The 14,781-nt window shown below is 37.9% G+C and overlaps 1 protein-coding gene across 2 annotated transcripts in view; it reads left to right on the top strand.

Annotated features, from left to right (window-relative positions):
• The window catches only part of Fbxl4 (F box and leucine-rich-repeat gene 4), a 62,644-nt gene that overhangs the window by 36,685 nt on the left and 11,178 nt on the right, over positions 1–14,781 (top strand). For both annotated transcript variants that reach the window (XM_053780038.2, XM_053780037.2), the window contains exon 9: positions 12,955–13,116. In XM_053780038.2, the coding sequence (XP_053636013.2) occupies positions 12,955–13,116 (162 nt within the window). The remainder of the gene's footprint in view (positions 1–12,954; positions 13,117–14,781) is intronic.

Here is a 14,781-nt window from a genome sequence, read left to right as displayed (position 1 = left end):
TGGTTGTTTAATATATTTATAGATGGGGTTGTAAAAGAAGTAAATGCTAGGGTGTTCGGGAGAGGGGTGTGATTAATTTATGGGGAATCAAATTCAAAATGGGAATTAACACAGTTACTTTTTGCTGAAAATATAGTCGGACTTGAGTCCTGGAAATGGGAAGTACAATGCCTGCACTTTAAAGGAGGGGTTTGGGATATTGGCAGTTTGGAGGGATATGTTGTGTATCTTTATATGTTTATGCTTCTAGACTGTTGTATTCTGAGCACCTCTGCAAAAACAGTGATAATGTGCGAGTGTGGTGAAAGTGTTGAATGATGATGAAAGTATTTTCTTTCTTTTTTGGGTCACCCTGCCTCGGTGGGAGACGGCCGACTTGTTAAATACTCTGTTTCTGGCATCTCTTTAACACTTCCCTAAAATGGCTCAAGACTTTGTCACTGTACATGTTGCCAACCTGGCTTGCAACAACCTTGTTAGGGTGATGTTTCTCCATAAAGCTTTCCATCTTACCCCACATAGTAAAAATCTCTTTAATTTCTGAAGAAGGCACCTTCTTCCATCTCTCTTCCTCCTCCTCTGCAGCAAGATTCTGAGCTGCGATGTGTTGCTCTTCCTGCTGAAGCTCTTGCAGGTCCTCAGTGGTGAGCTCTTTGTTGTGGTCTTCCACCAATTCTTCCACATCCTCCAAACTCACATCCAACCCCATGGAACTCCCCAGTGCCACAATTGATTTTACAACAGACATAGGCTCATTAGGGTCAGTCCCAAACCCTTCAAAATCCCTCTTGTTGACACAATCTGGCCACAATTTTCTCCAGGCAGAGTTCAAAGTCCTAGTAGTCACTCCCTCCCAAGCCATACCTATAAGGGTTATGCAATGGAGGATGCTGAAGTGTTCTCTCCAAAATTCCCTTAGCGTCAAGTGAATGTCTGTGGTCACAGTCAAGCACCTGTGAAACATTGCTTTTGTGTAGAGTTTTTAAAGTTTGCAATAACCTGCTGGTCCATGGGTTGGAGGAGAGGAGTGGTATTCGGGGGCAAGAACTTTACTGTGATAAACCCAAACTCCTCGAAAATTAGGTCATCCAAGTTTGGAGGATGAGCAGGTGCATTGTCCATTACTAGCAGGCACTTGAGATCCAATTTCTTTTCCAGGAGATACTCCTTCACACTAGGGCCAAACACTTCATTGAACCACTTGACGAAAATTTCCCTCGTGACCCATGCCTTACTATTAGATTTCCAAAACACACACAATTTACTCTTCATAACATTGTTTTTCCTGAACACTCTGGAATTTTCAGAATGGTACAATAGTAATGGCTTCACTTTGAAATCCCCACTAGCATTAACACAGAACATTAGTGTCAGCCTGTCTTTCATAGGCTTGTGTCCTGGCATTGAAGGAGGATTCTTGCTGAAAACAGTAAACCCTGCCATCACATAGTCTCTCCTGTTATACTACACAAAGCACATTACAGAGAGTGAACACTGAAACAGGCTGCCTCTATCCAGTCTATATTTGTCCAACCTATTTTTATATTACCCAAGTAATAGCTTTTATATCCTTTTACTCATGTACGAATTAATTGCTCTACCATATTGTATTACTACTACTACTACTACTACTACTACAACTTTTATCACTACTACTACCACTAGTATCGCACCTCACTCTGAGCCTAAATATACTCTCTGTGTCCATGTATTGTTTGTAATGGCTTGATAAAGCTCCTGGAGAGTGAAACGTTGCCACAATAAAATGTCACATTAGTTGCACTTGTGTACTTTTACTTCAATAATTTCGCTAATATCAACTCTACGACTTATTTATCTATCTCACATCATCTAATATGACATAATAAACAATATAAATAACATAGAAACCTGAAATATATACTCTAAAATGAAGAAAATATGTAATTCATGTAGTGGTATGGGCAGTGTCGGTGGTGGACAAGTGTTTGTTTGGAGACACGACAAAATACATCTTGAATAATTTCGCTAATATCATCTATACGGCTTATTTGTCTATCACAGTTCATCTAATATGACATAATAAACAGTATAAATAACATAGAAACCTGATATATTCTCTAGAATGAATAAAATATATCATTACATGTATATATATGTGGCAGCGGCAGCCGACAAGTGTTTGTTTTGAGACATGGCAAAATACTTCTTGAATATTTCGCTATTATTATCTATATGGCTTATTTATCTATCACGGTTCATCTAATATGACGTAATAAACAATAAAAATAACATAGAAACCTGATATATACTCTAGAATGAATAAAATATGCCATTGTATATGTGGCGGCGGCTGCCCCGTGTTTGTCTGGAGACAGGACAAAATACTTCCTGAATATTTCACTATCATCAACTCTACCGCTTATTTATCTATCAAAGTTCATGTAATAAGACATAACAAACAATGTAAATAACATAGAAACTTGATATATACTCTAGAATGAATAAAATATGTCATTACGTATATATGTTGCGGTGGCCGACAAGAGTTTGTCTGGAGACAGGACAAAATACCCCTTGAATATTTCGCTATCATCAACTCTACGGCTTATTTATCTATCACAGTTCATCTAGTATGAAATAATAAACAATATAAATAACAAAGAAACCTGATACATACTCTAGAATGAATAAAATATGCCATTATGTGGAGGCGGCCACAACCGCTCCCTCTATGTTGTAAACACTGCCATCTATTGACAGCTTTTTGAAGCCGTCTGTTATTATAATTATTATTATGTAGTGCATTATTATTATGTATGTACGTATTGTTATTCTTCTCTTTCAACACACCGGCCGTATCCCACCAAGGCGGGGTGGCCCAAAAGGAAAAATGAAAGCTTCTCCTTTTACATTTAGTAATATATACAGGAGAAGGGGTTACTAGCCCCTTGCTCCCGACATTTTAGTCGCCTCTTACAACACGCATGGCTTACGGAGGAAGAATTCTGTTCCACTTCCCCATGGAGGTAAGAGGAAATAAACAAGAACAAGAACTAGTAAGAAAATAGAAGAAAACTCAGAGGGGTGTGTACATATACATGTATATATGCTTGTACATGTATATACATAAACGAGTGTCTTACCAAAAAACGTCAGAACCTCCTGTATAGAGTCAGAAAACTTAAGCGGGAGAATAATGACACAATACACCAATGCTTCACACGGGATGGGAAAATTCTAGTTAGGAAAACAAATGTAGGTCAACTGTACACAATCACGAACGAGAATGATCTATCACGATTTCTCAGGGATACTAATCTTACAGAGAATAACTAAACAATGTCCAACTTAAAAGTCTACGTAGTGTAGTGTATGTTTTGCTCCATTATTGTTCAAATTTCATTGTACAATCTCTTAGTATTTAAATAATCAACTACCTCATTTTGTGATTTTACTAGTAAGCATAAATCACCTTATGTGATTTTCTTATTTACTATTGTTCGCTTGAACATTAGCTGAATTGATACTTTCTCTGTCCATATTACTACCTCATATTTTTTTTAAATACTACAATTGATATTACTTACTAAAATTAATAAATATCATTTTTACTAAAATTTCAATTTACTCTTAACATTTTTGACATTTAATAACCATTACTTGACTAATTACCTTTACCTGTTTTAATACCACATTTACTATCCTAGATTACTCTTAATTACCTTGTACTGCCATATAACCTCAAGTATAACTACCAGTGCAATATTGAATGAAATAAACATTACTATTTCACTTTTTTGTAATCATTATTACTTACTAAAATTTTATTAAACACCATATTTACCACCAGTCAATTTTACTTTTGTACATTAAACATTATTTTATACTTCCCATAACATTTTGTTGCCAAATTTTCAAGTTTTTATATTCAACCCCAACCTTGTATTATCCTTTGTACCTGTGTACCTGGGTACCTGTCTACCATCTTACTATCATATTATAACCAAGACATTACCATTGTGATTTTTTACTATTATTCTTTTGTACTTTAATTGTGAATTTTATTTTGTCAATTTAAATCTATAGTTATAACCTTGATCTTGTCAACAACCCATACCAGACTCTAGTGCAATTGCAAGTACCATTTCAAATTGTATTTTTATATTATAAGTTTATATTATAATTCCTACCATCTGTCCATTTAACTTTGCTTACCATTACTTAATTTTAGTCCCTTTTATATTTTCTCCTTTATTTTAGCTTTATATAACTATCCTAGTTTATATATCCACAACTGTTAAAATAATCAAGGTGCTATTCTCAGGTGCTAAAGTAGAATAAGCTCACAATCTTGCCATTATATTCCAAAGCTCATTTATTCACAACCTATATTAGTCCCTTTTTATTATAATTTTAAACTATAATTATAACTTTAAAAAATTACCTTTATAGTACTACCTACTATCATATTCCCAAGCACTATTATATGATCATCACTTTATTTGTATTAGTCCCTTAGCTCATTATTTTACATTTGTTAAATAATTCAGGTGCTATTTTTTAGCTTAAGACTATTTACTTTGTTTTATACTTAATTCTAACTATAGATTCACTACAAATCTTATGATTACAAGCATTGATCCTGATACCAACCTCTTATTTAATGACTTAAATGAATCAAACAGTTACTGTAATTACTACACTGCAGAACAATCAAAGGCACTTCTCAGTGCCAACAACAACATAACTATCTTTAACTACAATATCAGATCATTAAGCAAGCATTACGATGACCTCATAGCATTACTAAATTCCTTACATGCCAATATGTCCATCATTACACTAACTGAAACCTGGCTAAAGCCTGATAGTACAGATGTCTATGCCATTCCTGGTTACACAGCCATACACAACTGTAGGCCAGACCAACAAGGGGGTGGCACAGCCATATACTACTCAGACCAACTAGAATGTATCACTAATACTTGCACAAGGGATGAACATGGGGAATATATAATAGCTAAATTCAAATCCAAATACCTACAAAAACCTCTCACATTGATAAACATCTACAGAGTTCCACAGTCAAACATTAGCCAATTTAGTCAAAATCTAGGAAGTATGATAACTGATGCACGCATGAACAAAGATCACTTACTACTCTCAGGTGACTTCAATATAAATCTCCTGCAAGACCAGGACCCACACGTTACTGAATTCACAAACACAATGAGTAACTGTATGTTACTACCAACAGTAACAAAACCTACAAGAGTTACAGAGACTAGTGTTTCCCTACTTGACCACATCTGGACCAACACCATATCCCCTTTAAAATCAGGCATAATTACAGATAATACCACAGACCACTACCCTACTTTCCTCATAACAACTCTTGGTAAACTACCCCAAGACACTACTAAAGTCACCTTCAGACTTCACAATGAGGCAGCCATTAATAACTTCGCAACAGCATTAGCAAACATTGATTGGCACACTGAGCTAGAAATCTATACAGATATTGACGAATGTATTAATAATTTTCTAAAAAAGACCCAATACCTCTATAACAAGCACTGCCCTAAAAAAACTAAACAGATGACAGCAAAGAGACTGAACAGTCCCTGGCTAACACCCAGCATTCTCAAATCCATAAATACAAAACACCAATATGAAAAACAGTACAGAATGGGTCACATAACCAGAGACCAAACAAAACGTTACTCGTCAATCCTAACCAGCCTGATAAGAAGGGCAAAAAAATTGTATTATGAGAACAGATTATCCAACTTACGAGGTGATATAAAAAAGACCTGGAAAACACTATCTGAAATTCTGGGAACAAAAAAGATATCACGAAATAGCGAAATAAAATTAGCAAAATCAGATGAACCCCAACTCCCACCAACAGAAACAGCAAACAGACTCAATGATTTCTTCTCCACTATAGGACAAAACCTTGCCCATAAAATCCCAAGCTCAGATACCCCACCAAATAACTACCTCACCGGCAACTACCCGAACACACTGTTCCTAGCTCCGACTAACCCATACGAAGTCTCCCTTATTATCAATGCACTAAAAAACAAGGCAGGAGATTTAAGTACCTTACCACCCTTTATATATAAAAAAGTGTCACAAGTGCTATCTCCAATCATTGCAACACTCTTTAACAAATCCATTGAATCCTCCACCTTCCCTACAGTACTCAAAATAGCAAGGGTCACCCCGATCCACAAAGGAGGAGACCAAACAGAGTTGAATAACTATAGGCCAATATCCAACTTACACCCTCTCTCAAAAATCTTTGAAAAACTAATTCATAAACGAATCTACTCCTACCTTATCTCCCAGAACATACTCAACCCCTGCCAATTTGGATTCAGGCCTAATAAAAATACTAATGATGCTATTATACACATGCTAGAACATATATACACTGCAATAGAGAAAAAAGAAGTCCCACTGGGGATCTTCATTGACTTACGTAAAGCTTTTGATACAGTTGACCATGACTTGCTCCACGTAAAATTGTCACACTATGGTATAAGAGGGCACTCCCTCAATTACCTCAAGTCATACCTCAGCAACAGAAGCCAATATGTGTACGCAAATGGGGCAAACTCTTCTGCGCAACCAATTACAGTTGGTGTCCCACAGGGAAGTGTCCTTGGCCCTCTTCTCTTTCTCCTATACATAAATGACCTTCCAAATGCTTCGCAATTACTCAAACCCACACTATTTGCAGATGACACTACATACGTCTTCTCTCACCCGAGCCCAGTCACACTAGCCAATACTGTAAATACCGAATTACAGAAAATATCTACCTGGATGAGGACTAACAAACTTACACTAAACATTGACAAAACCTACTTCATTCAGTTTGGTAACAGAGCTACAGATGTCCCTCTTAACATAATGATAAACGGATCACCTATCACAAAGCTAACAGAGGGAAAATTCTTAGGAATCCACCTTGATAATAGACTCAAATTTCATACACATATACAACAAATTTCTAAGAAAATTTCCAAGACTGTAGGCATACTATCGAAGATACGGTACTATGTTCCACAGTCAGCCCTCCTGGCCCTATATCACTCTCTTATTTACCCCTATCTCACCTATGGAATTTGTGCATGGGGCTCAACAACAGTTAACCATCTCAGACCACTAATTACCCAACAAAAGGCTGCAGTTAGAATGATAACAAATTCTCACTACAGGCAGCACACTCCACCAATATTCAATACACTAAACCTACTCACCATACAAAACATCCATACTTATTACTGCACCTATTACATACATAGAACACTTAACTCTGATATTAACCCTCCCCTCAAACATCTCCTTGCCAACCTCAACAGAACACATGACCATAACACAAGGCACAGATCACTCTTTGATGTTCCTCGTGTTCATCTCACACTATGCAAAAACTCAATGCACATAAAAGGCCCTAAAATCTGGAATTCATTACCTGTAAATATAAAAGAAACACTACCTGTTTATAAATTCAAGTCTCTACTCAAAGATCACTTACTCACCCAAAACCAAATAAATACTGAATAACTGAACCTTATAAATTGTATATCTTAAATGTTTCTCACAATTATATCACATAAATGTTAAACCTAAAACCCAATCTAACTTTATTATTTTTTAAATACACTACCTAACAGAATCCTTCATATGACCTGTCTTTGTAATACTCACTTGTGCTTTATAGTAATCTGTTTACATTAATGTTTTATCACTGACTTCTTCATTGCTTAATTAATCTTAAGTTAATTTTAAGCCAGCCCGTAATGCTATGCATAGTATAAGTGGCTTTGGCATACTGCTCTTATCTGTATTTTTTTGTACCTCTGTATGTGTGCACAAATTTATAATAAATAAATAAAATAATAAATAAATAAATAAATAAATATGTAGTGTGACCTAAGTGTAAGAAGAAGTAGCAAGACGTACCTGAAATCTTGCATGTTTACGAGACAGAAAAATGGACACCAGCAATCCTACCATTACGTAAAACAATTACAGGCTTTTGTTTTACACTCACTTGGCAGGACGGTAGTACCTCCCTGGGCGGTTGCTGTCTACCAACCTACTACCTAGGATTATTATTATTATTATTTTTTATTTTTTTTTTAACAAGTCGGCCGTCTCCCACCAAGGCAGGGTAATCCAAAAAGAAAGAAAATCCCCAAAAAGAAAATACTTTCACCATCATTCAACGCTTTCACCTCACTCACACATAATCACTGTTTTGCAGAGGTGCTCAGAACACAACAGTACTCACCTATTTGTGGTTGCAGGGGTCGAGTCACAGCTCCTGGCCCCGCCTCTTCGCTGATTGCTACTAGGTCCTCTCTCTCCCTGCCCCATGAGCTCTATCATACCTCGCCTTAAAACTATGTATGGTTCCTGCCTCCACTACATCACTTTCTAGGCTATTCCATGGCCTGACTACTCTATGACTGAAGAAATACTTCCTAACATCCCTTTGATTCATCTGAGTCTTCAACTTCCAATTGTGACCTCTTGTGTCTGTGTCCCATCTCTGGAACATCCCGTCTTTGTCCACCTCGTCTATTCCGCACAGTATTTTATATGTCGTTATCATGTCTCCCCTGACCCTCCTGTCCTCCAGTGTCGTCAGGCCGATTTCCCTCAACCTTTCTTCATAGGACAATCCCCGTAGCTCTGGGACTAGTCTTGTTGCAAACCTTTGCACTTTCTCTAATTTCTTGACGTGCTTGACTAGGTGTGGATTCCAAACTGGTGCTGCATACTCCAGTATGGGCCTGACGTAGATGGTATACAGAGTCTTAAACGAATCCTTACTGAGGTATCGGAACGCTATCCGTAGGTTTGCCAGGCGCCCGTATGCTGCAGCAGTTATCTGATTGATGTGCGCCTCAGGAGATATGCTCGGTGTTATACTCACCCCCAAATCTTTTTCCTTGAGTGAGGTTTGCAGTCTTTGGCCATCTAAACTATATTGTGTCTGCGGTCTTCTTTGCCCTTCCCCAATCTTTATGACTTTGCATTTGGCAGGGTTAAATTCAAGGAGCCAGTTGCTGGACCAGGCTTGTAGCCTGTCCAGGTCTCTTTGTAGTCCTGCCTGATCCTCATCCGATTTGATTCTTCTCATTAACTTCACATCATCTGCAAACAAGGACACTTCTGAGTCTATCCCTTCCGTTATGTCGTTCACATATACCAAGAACAGCACAGGTCCTAGGACTGACCCCTGTGGAACCCCGCTTGTCACAGGCGCCCACTCTGACACCTCGTCGCATACCATGACTCGTTGTTGCCTCCCTGTCAGATATTCTCTGATCCATTGCAGTGCCTTTCCTGTTATGTGTGCCTGATCCTCTAGCTTTTGCAGTAACCTCTTGTGAGGAACTGTGTCGAAGGCCTTCTTGCAGTCCAAAAATATGCAGTCGATCAACCCCTCTCTCTCTTGTCTTACTTCTGTCACCTTGTCATAAAACTCTAGTAGGTTTGTGACACAGGATTTTCCTTCCCTGAAACCATGCTGGTTGTGAAGATACACGACATATCCCTTCAAACTTCCAAGACTCAAGTCCAGCTATATAAAAATAACCGGTTTCCCTGAATCCCATCACTAAATATTACCCTGCTCACACTCCAACAGATCGTCAGGTCCCAAATACCATTCGTCTCCATTCACTCCTATCGAACACACTCACGCACGCCTGCTGGAAGTCCAAGCCCTTCTCCCACAAAACCTCCCTTACCCCTTCCTTCCAACCTTTTTGAGGACGACCCCTACCCCGCCTTCCTTTCCCTACAGATTTAGACGCTCTCCATGTCATTCTACTTTGATCCAATCTCTCTAAATGACCAAACCACCTTAACAACCCCTCTTCAGCTCTCTGACTAATACTTTTATTAACTCCACACCTTCTCCAAATTTACACACTCTGAATTTTCTGCATAATATTTACACCACACATTGCCCTTTGACAGGACATCTCCACTGCCTCCAACCGCCTCCTCGCTACTGCATTCACAACCCAAGCTTTACACCCATATAAGAGTGTTGGTACTACTATACTTTCATACATTCCCTTCTTTGCCTCCATAGATAATGTTTTTTTTTTGTCTCCACATATACCTCAATGCATCACTCGCCTTTTTTCCCTCATCAATTCTATGATTAACCTCATCCTTCATAAATCCATCCGCCGACACGTCAACTCCCAAGTATCTGAAAACATTCACTTCTTCCATAGTCCTCCTCCCCAATTTGATATCCAATTTTTCTTTATTTAAATCATTTGATACCCTCATCACCTTACTCTTTTCTATGTTCACTTTCAACTTTCTACCTTTACACACACTCCCAAACTCATCCACTAACCTTTGCAATTTTTCTTTAGAATCTCCCATAAGCACAGTATCATCAGCAAAAAGCAACTGTGTCAATTACCATTTTGTATTTGATTCCCCATAATTTAATCTCACCCCTCTCCCAAACACCCTATCATTTACTTCTTTTACCACCCCATCTATAAATATATTAAACAACCATGGTGACATTACACATCCCTGTCTAAGACATACTTTTACCGGGAAGTAGTCTCCCTCTCTTCTACACACCCTAACCTGAGCCTCACTATCCTCATAAAAACTCTTTACAACATTTAGTAACTTACCACCCATTCCATATACTTGCAACATCTGCCACATTGCTGCTCTATCCACTTTATCATATGCCTTTTCTAAATCCATAAATGCAATAAAAACTTCCCTACCTTTATCTAAATACTGTTCACATATATGCTTCAATGTAAACACTTGATCTACACATCCCCTACCCACTCTAAAACCTCCTTGTTCATCTGCAATCCTACATTCTGTCTTACCTCTAATTCTTTCAATTATAACCCTACCATACACTTTTCCTGGTATACTCAGTAAACTTATTCCTCTATAATTTTTACAATCTCTTTTGTCCCCCTTCCCTTTATATAAAGGGACTATACATGCTCTCCACCAATCCCTAGGTACCTTCCCCTCTTTCATACATTTATTAAACAAAAACACCAACCACTCCAAAACTATATCTTCCCCTGATTTTAACATTTTTGTCATGATCCCAACAGTTCCAGCTGCTTTACCCCTTTCATTCTACATAATGCCTCATGCACCTCCCCCACACTCACATCCTGCTCTTCTTCACTCCTAAAAGATGGTATACCTCCCTGGCCAGTTCATGAAATTACCGCCTCCCTTTCTTCGTTGACATTTAAAAGTTCCTCAAAATATTCCCGCCATCTACCCAAAACCTCCACCTCCCCATCTGCTAACTCCCCTACTCTGTTATTAACTGACAAATTCATTCGTTCCCTAGGCTTTCTTAACTTGTTTAACTCACTTCTTATTTTCATTAAAATTTCTTGACAGTGCCCCTCCCACTTTATCATCTGCTCTCCTTTTGCACTCTCTCACCACTCTCTTATTATTATTATTATTATTATTATTATTACAATATAAATAATTTGTAATTTTTATTCACACAAAAAATATAAGATTTACTGTTGTGCCATATTGTAATAATTGTATAAATAATGTCAACCCATTCACGACTGCATATTAGAATGGACTCTTGAACATTGCCAAAACAATCGAACATTTCTGCTGTGTTGAGCTCAATTTCAAGGTACTTTTCATCGTGAAAGCAATCAAAATCATATCTATTTCTGTAATATATCTTCCATTTTATCAAATGAGACCAAAAAAACAAGAATACATCCATAAAAACCATATGAAAATACCGCTGAGGGGTGGCTAATTGCTGAGAAGTGAACTCCATTATTTATGCTTAGATTTCTTTCATTTGTGGTGTACATTAAGAAGCATCTTTCCATCATACATTGCCCAAGTTTCAATAAGATAGCCCAACAAACAAATGAGATACAATTCCCTAGATCAAGAGGAAGAGCCCCTCACCAGCATCAAGGAACCTGCCTTGAGATCTGCTCGCTTATGGAAATTTTGCTCGCGTATGGAAACAAAAAATCGACCCATCGATTGCTTGTATTTGGAAAAACTCACACGTGGATGTGCTCGCAAGTAGAGGTTCCACTGTATATGCTTTTAAACTGTTGTATCTGGGCACCACTGCAAAAACAGTGATTATGTATGAGTGAGGTGAAAGTGTTGAATGATGATGAAAGTATTTTCATTTTGGGGATTTTCTTTCTTTTGGGTCACCCTGCTTCGGTGGGAGACGGCTGACTTGTTGAAAAAAAAAATCTATAAATTGTGTGTTAAGTACTGTAAACCCTTGATATAATGAACTTTTAAAATTATGAGTGAAATCTAGTGTAAATTGTATTTTTCACTTATTTATTTTCAATGTTTATTGTAGTTTATCCATAAATTGTGCATTAAGTACACTGTATTATGTATACAGTAAAGTACTTCACTGCATTTTTTTGTTAATTTTTAATGTTATTCTGATATAATATATTCTGAGCACCTCTGTAATAACAGTGATTATGTGTGAGTGAGGTGAAAGTGTTGAATGATGATGAAAGTATTTTCTTTTTGGGGATTTTCTCTCTTTTTGGGTCACCCTGCCTTGGTGGGAGACAGCCGACTTGTTAAAAAAAAAAATCGAAGGTTAACTGTAATATTTTTATGTAAGTTTGTGTCTATGCATACCAGAACTGTAACTTCGAGGCAGCTGCTTCCCTAGAATATAGGAGCAAAAAGCCTAACACAGAATTTTTTTTTTTTTTAAATACCAGCTGCCCCACCGAGGCAGGGTGACCTGAAAAAGAAGAAAACTGAAAAATTTATCTTTTTTTACATTTAGTAATACAGAATATATATACCATATACATTACCATTAATTTTTATGTTTACCTGCATTAATGGAAGTTAATCCACCCAAATACATCGAAAGTCTCTTTCCTCCTGCAGAATTGAGTATGGCTAACTGTAGCAAGGTAGACAATCTTGGCTTTGGAGAGCTGAAGAAGGCCTGGGCTCTTAGCAGGCTGGATCTTTCTCGTACACGCATTGATTTCCACACACTACAGCTTCTGTTGCAACATGCAGGCCAACTTCGTCACCTAAGTCTTAGTACGTGCCCATCAAGTAGTACTTATTTTGTGATGCATGTAGATAGTTGTGAAAATGTTAATGCAGTATATATTCGGTATATACTGCATATACAATCATTAATCTGTAGTGGGGGGAGTGATTGCCTTAGTGGGCATTCTAGGAAAGGATAGAGGGAGGGGGAGGAGGTTTTGTGTGCAAGGAGCTTGGACATACAGCAGGCATGTGTTGAGCATGTTAGATAGGAATGAGTGAAGACGAATGGTTTTTGAGACTTTATGAGCTGTTGGAGTGTTAACAGGGTAATATTTTATGAAAGGATTCAAGGAAACTGGTTAGCCGGACTTGAATCCTGGAGGTGGGAAGTAGTACAATACCTGCATGCTAAAGGAGGGATTTGAAATATTTGCTGTCTAGAGTGGACCTGGTCTTAGACCGGGCCACAGGGGCATTGACCCCCAAAACCCTCTCCGGGTAAACATCTAAACTGACTCACGAAATCGTAATGACACGATTGCAAACAAACCATACCCCGGCTAGGATAGAACCCGCGGTCATAGAGTCTCAAAACTCCAGCAGGTCTAGTGGCTAACGCGACGGGCTGGAGTTTTGAGACTCTATGACCGCGGGTTCAATCCCGGCCGGGGTATGGTTTGTAAACATCTAAACTGTTGTATCTGTGCACTTCTGGCAAGACAGTGATGGTGTGAATGATGGTGAAAGTATTTCTTTTTTGGGTCACCCTGGCTCAGTGAGAGATGGCCAGTGTGTTAAAAAAAATAATAATTTTTGTCTGATCGTAAGTATAGTGGAGCCTCGGTATACGACCTTAATTCATTCCAGAAGGCTGTTCGAGTGCTGCTCCATTTGAGTATCAAACAAGTTCTTCCCAACCAATTTTCTGTTTGGTTGGCTGCTATCACTAATCATCATAGGCCCCATGGTTACTTATTTATACAAATAATACAAAAAAAAAAATGCGAAGAAACATGAAATAGTTTACAGCGAAGTTCTGGCAGGTCGTATTTGTTTGGTCGAGTGCTGAGCTTTGTTCAAGTAGGGAGCTGGTTGTATACCGTGGTTTCACTGTATTCACATTTAAAATTCAGCTAAATTTAGAATCTAAATATTGTGCATTACACTATTTGAATTGGGAAGTACAGAGACTGCACTCTGAAGGAGTGATGGGAATGTTGCAATTTGGATGATCAGTTGAATTATGATTTCTTTGCACTATTAGCAAGACAGCTATTGAGTGAATGAATGATAGTGAATACATTTTCTCCTTTTCTTTTATAAGTCACCCTACTTTGGTGAGAGATGGCTGGCATGTTAATGAAATGGTCTCTGCTATTTTTTTTTTTTTTAATAAAAGTGAAGAATTCTGATTAAATTTTAAATGCATTTGCCTAGTGAACCAGTTAAGATTATTCATCTATGAAGTAGCAAATGAAAGGAGTGAGAGGGCAAGATGAAGGGAGCATAGGTGGGTGAATGGATGAGGACATGTGTGAGTAGGTGGGTGGATGAGTGAGTGACAGGGTGAGTGAGCAAGTGGCAGGGCAGGTGAGTAGGCAAGACAGACAGGGTGAAAGAATAAAAGTAGGTGAAGTCCCTATACAGAATGAAGTCAAAAAATGTACTTAAATATGGAAAGGTCATGGAGATGAGTACAGACTGGTACCT

This window comes from Cherax quadricarinatus, chromosome 27 (assembly GCF_038502225.1).
Source record: "Cherax quadricarinatus isolate ZL_2023a chromosome 27, ASM3850222v1, whole genome shotgun sequence".
Lineage (NCBI taxonomy): Eukaryota > Metazoa > Arthropoda > Malacostraca > Decapoda > Parastacidae > Cherax > Cherax quadricarinatus.
Note: the sequence above shows the minus strand (reverse complement) of the source record. Positions and strands in the feature narration are given on the sequence as shown.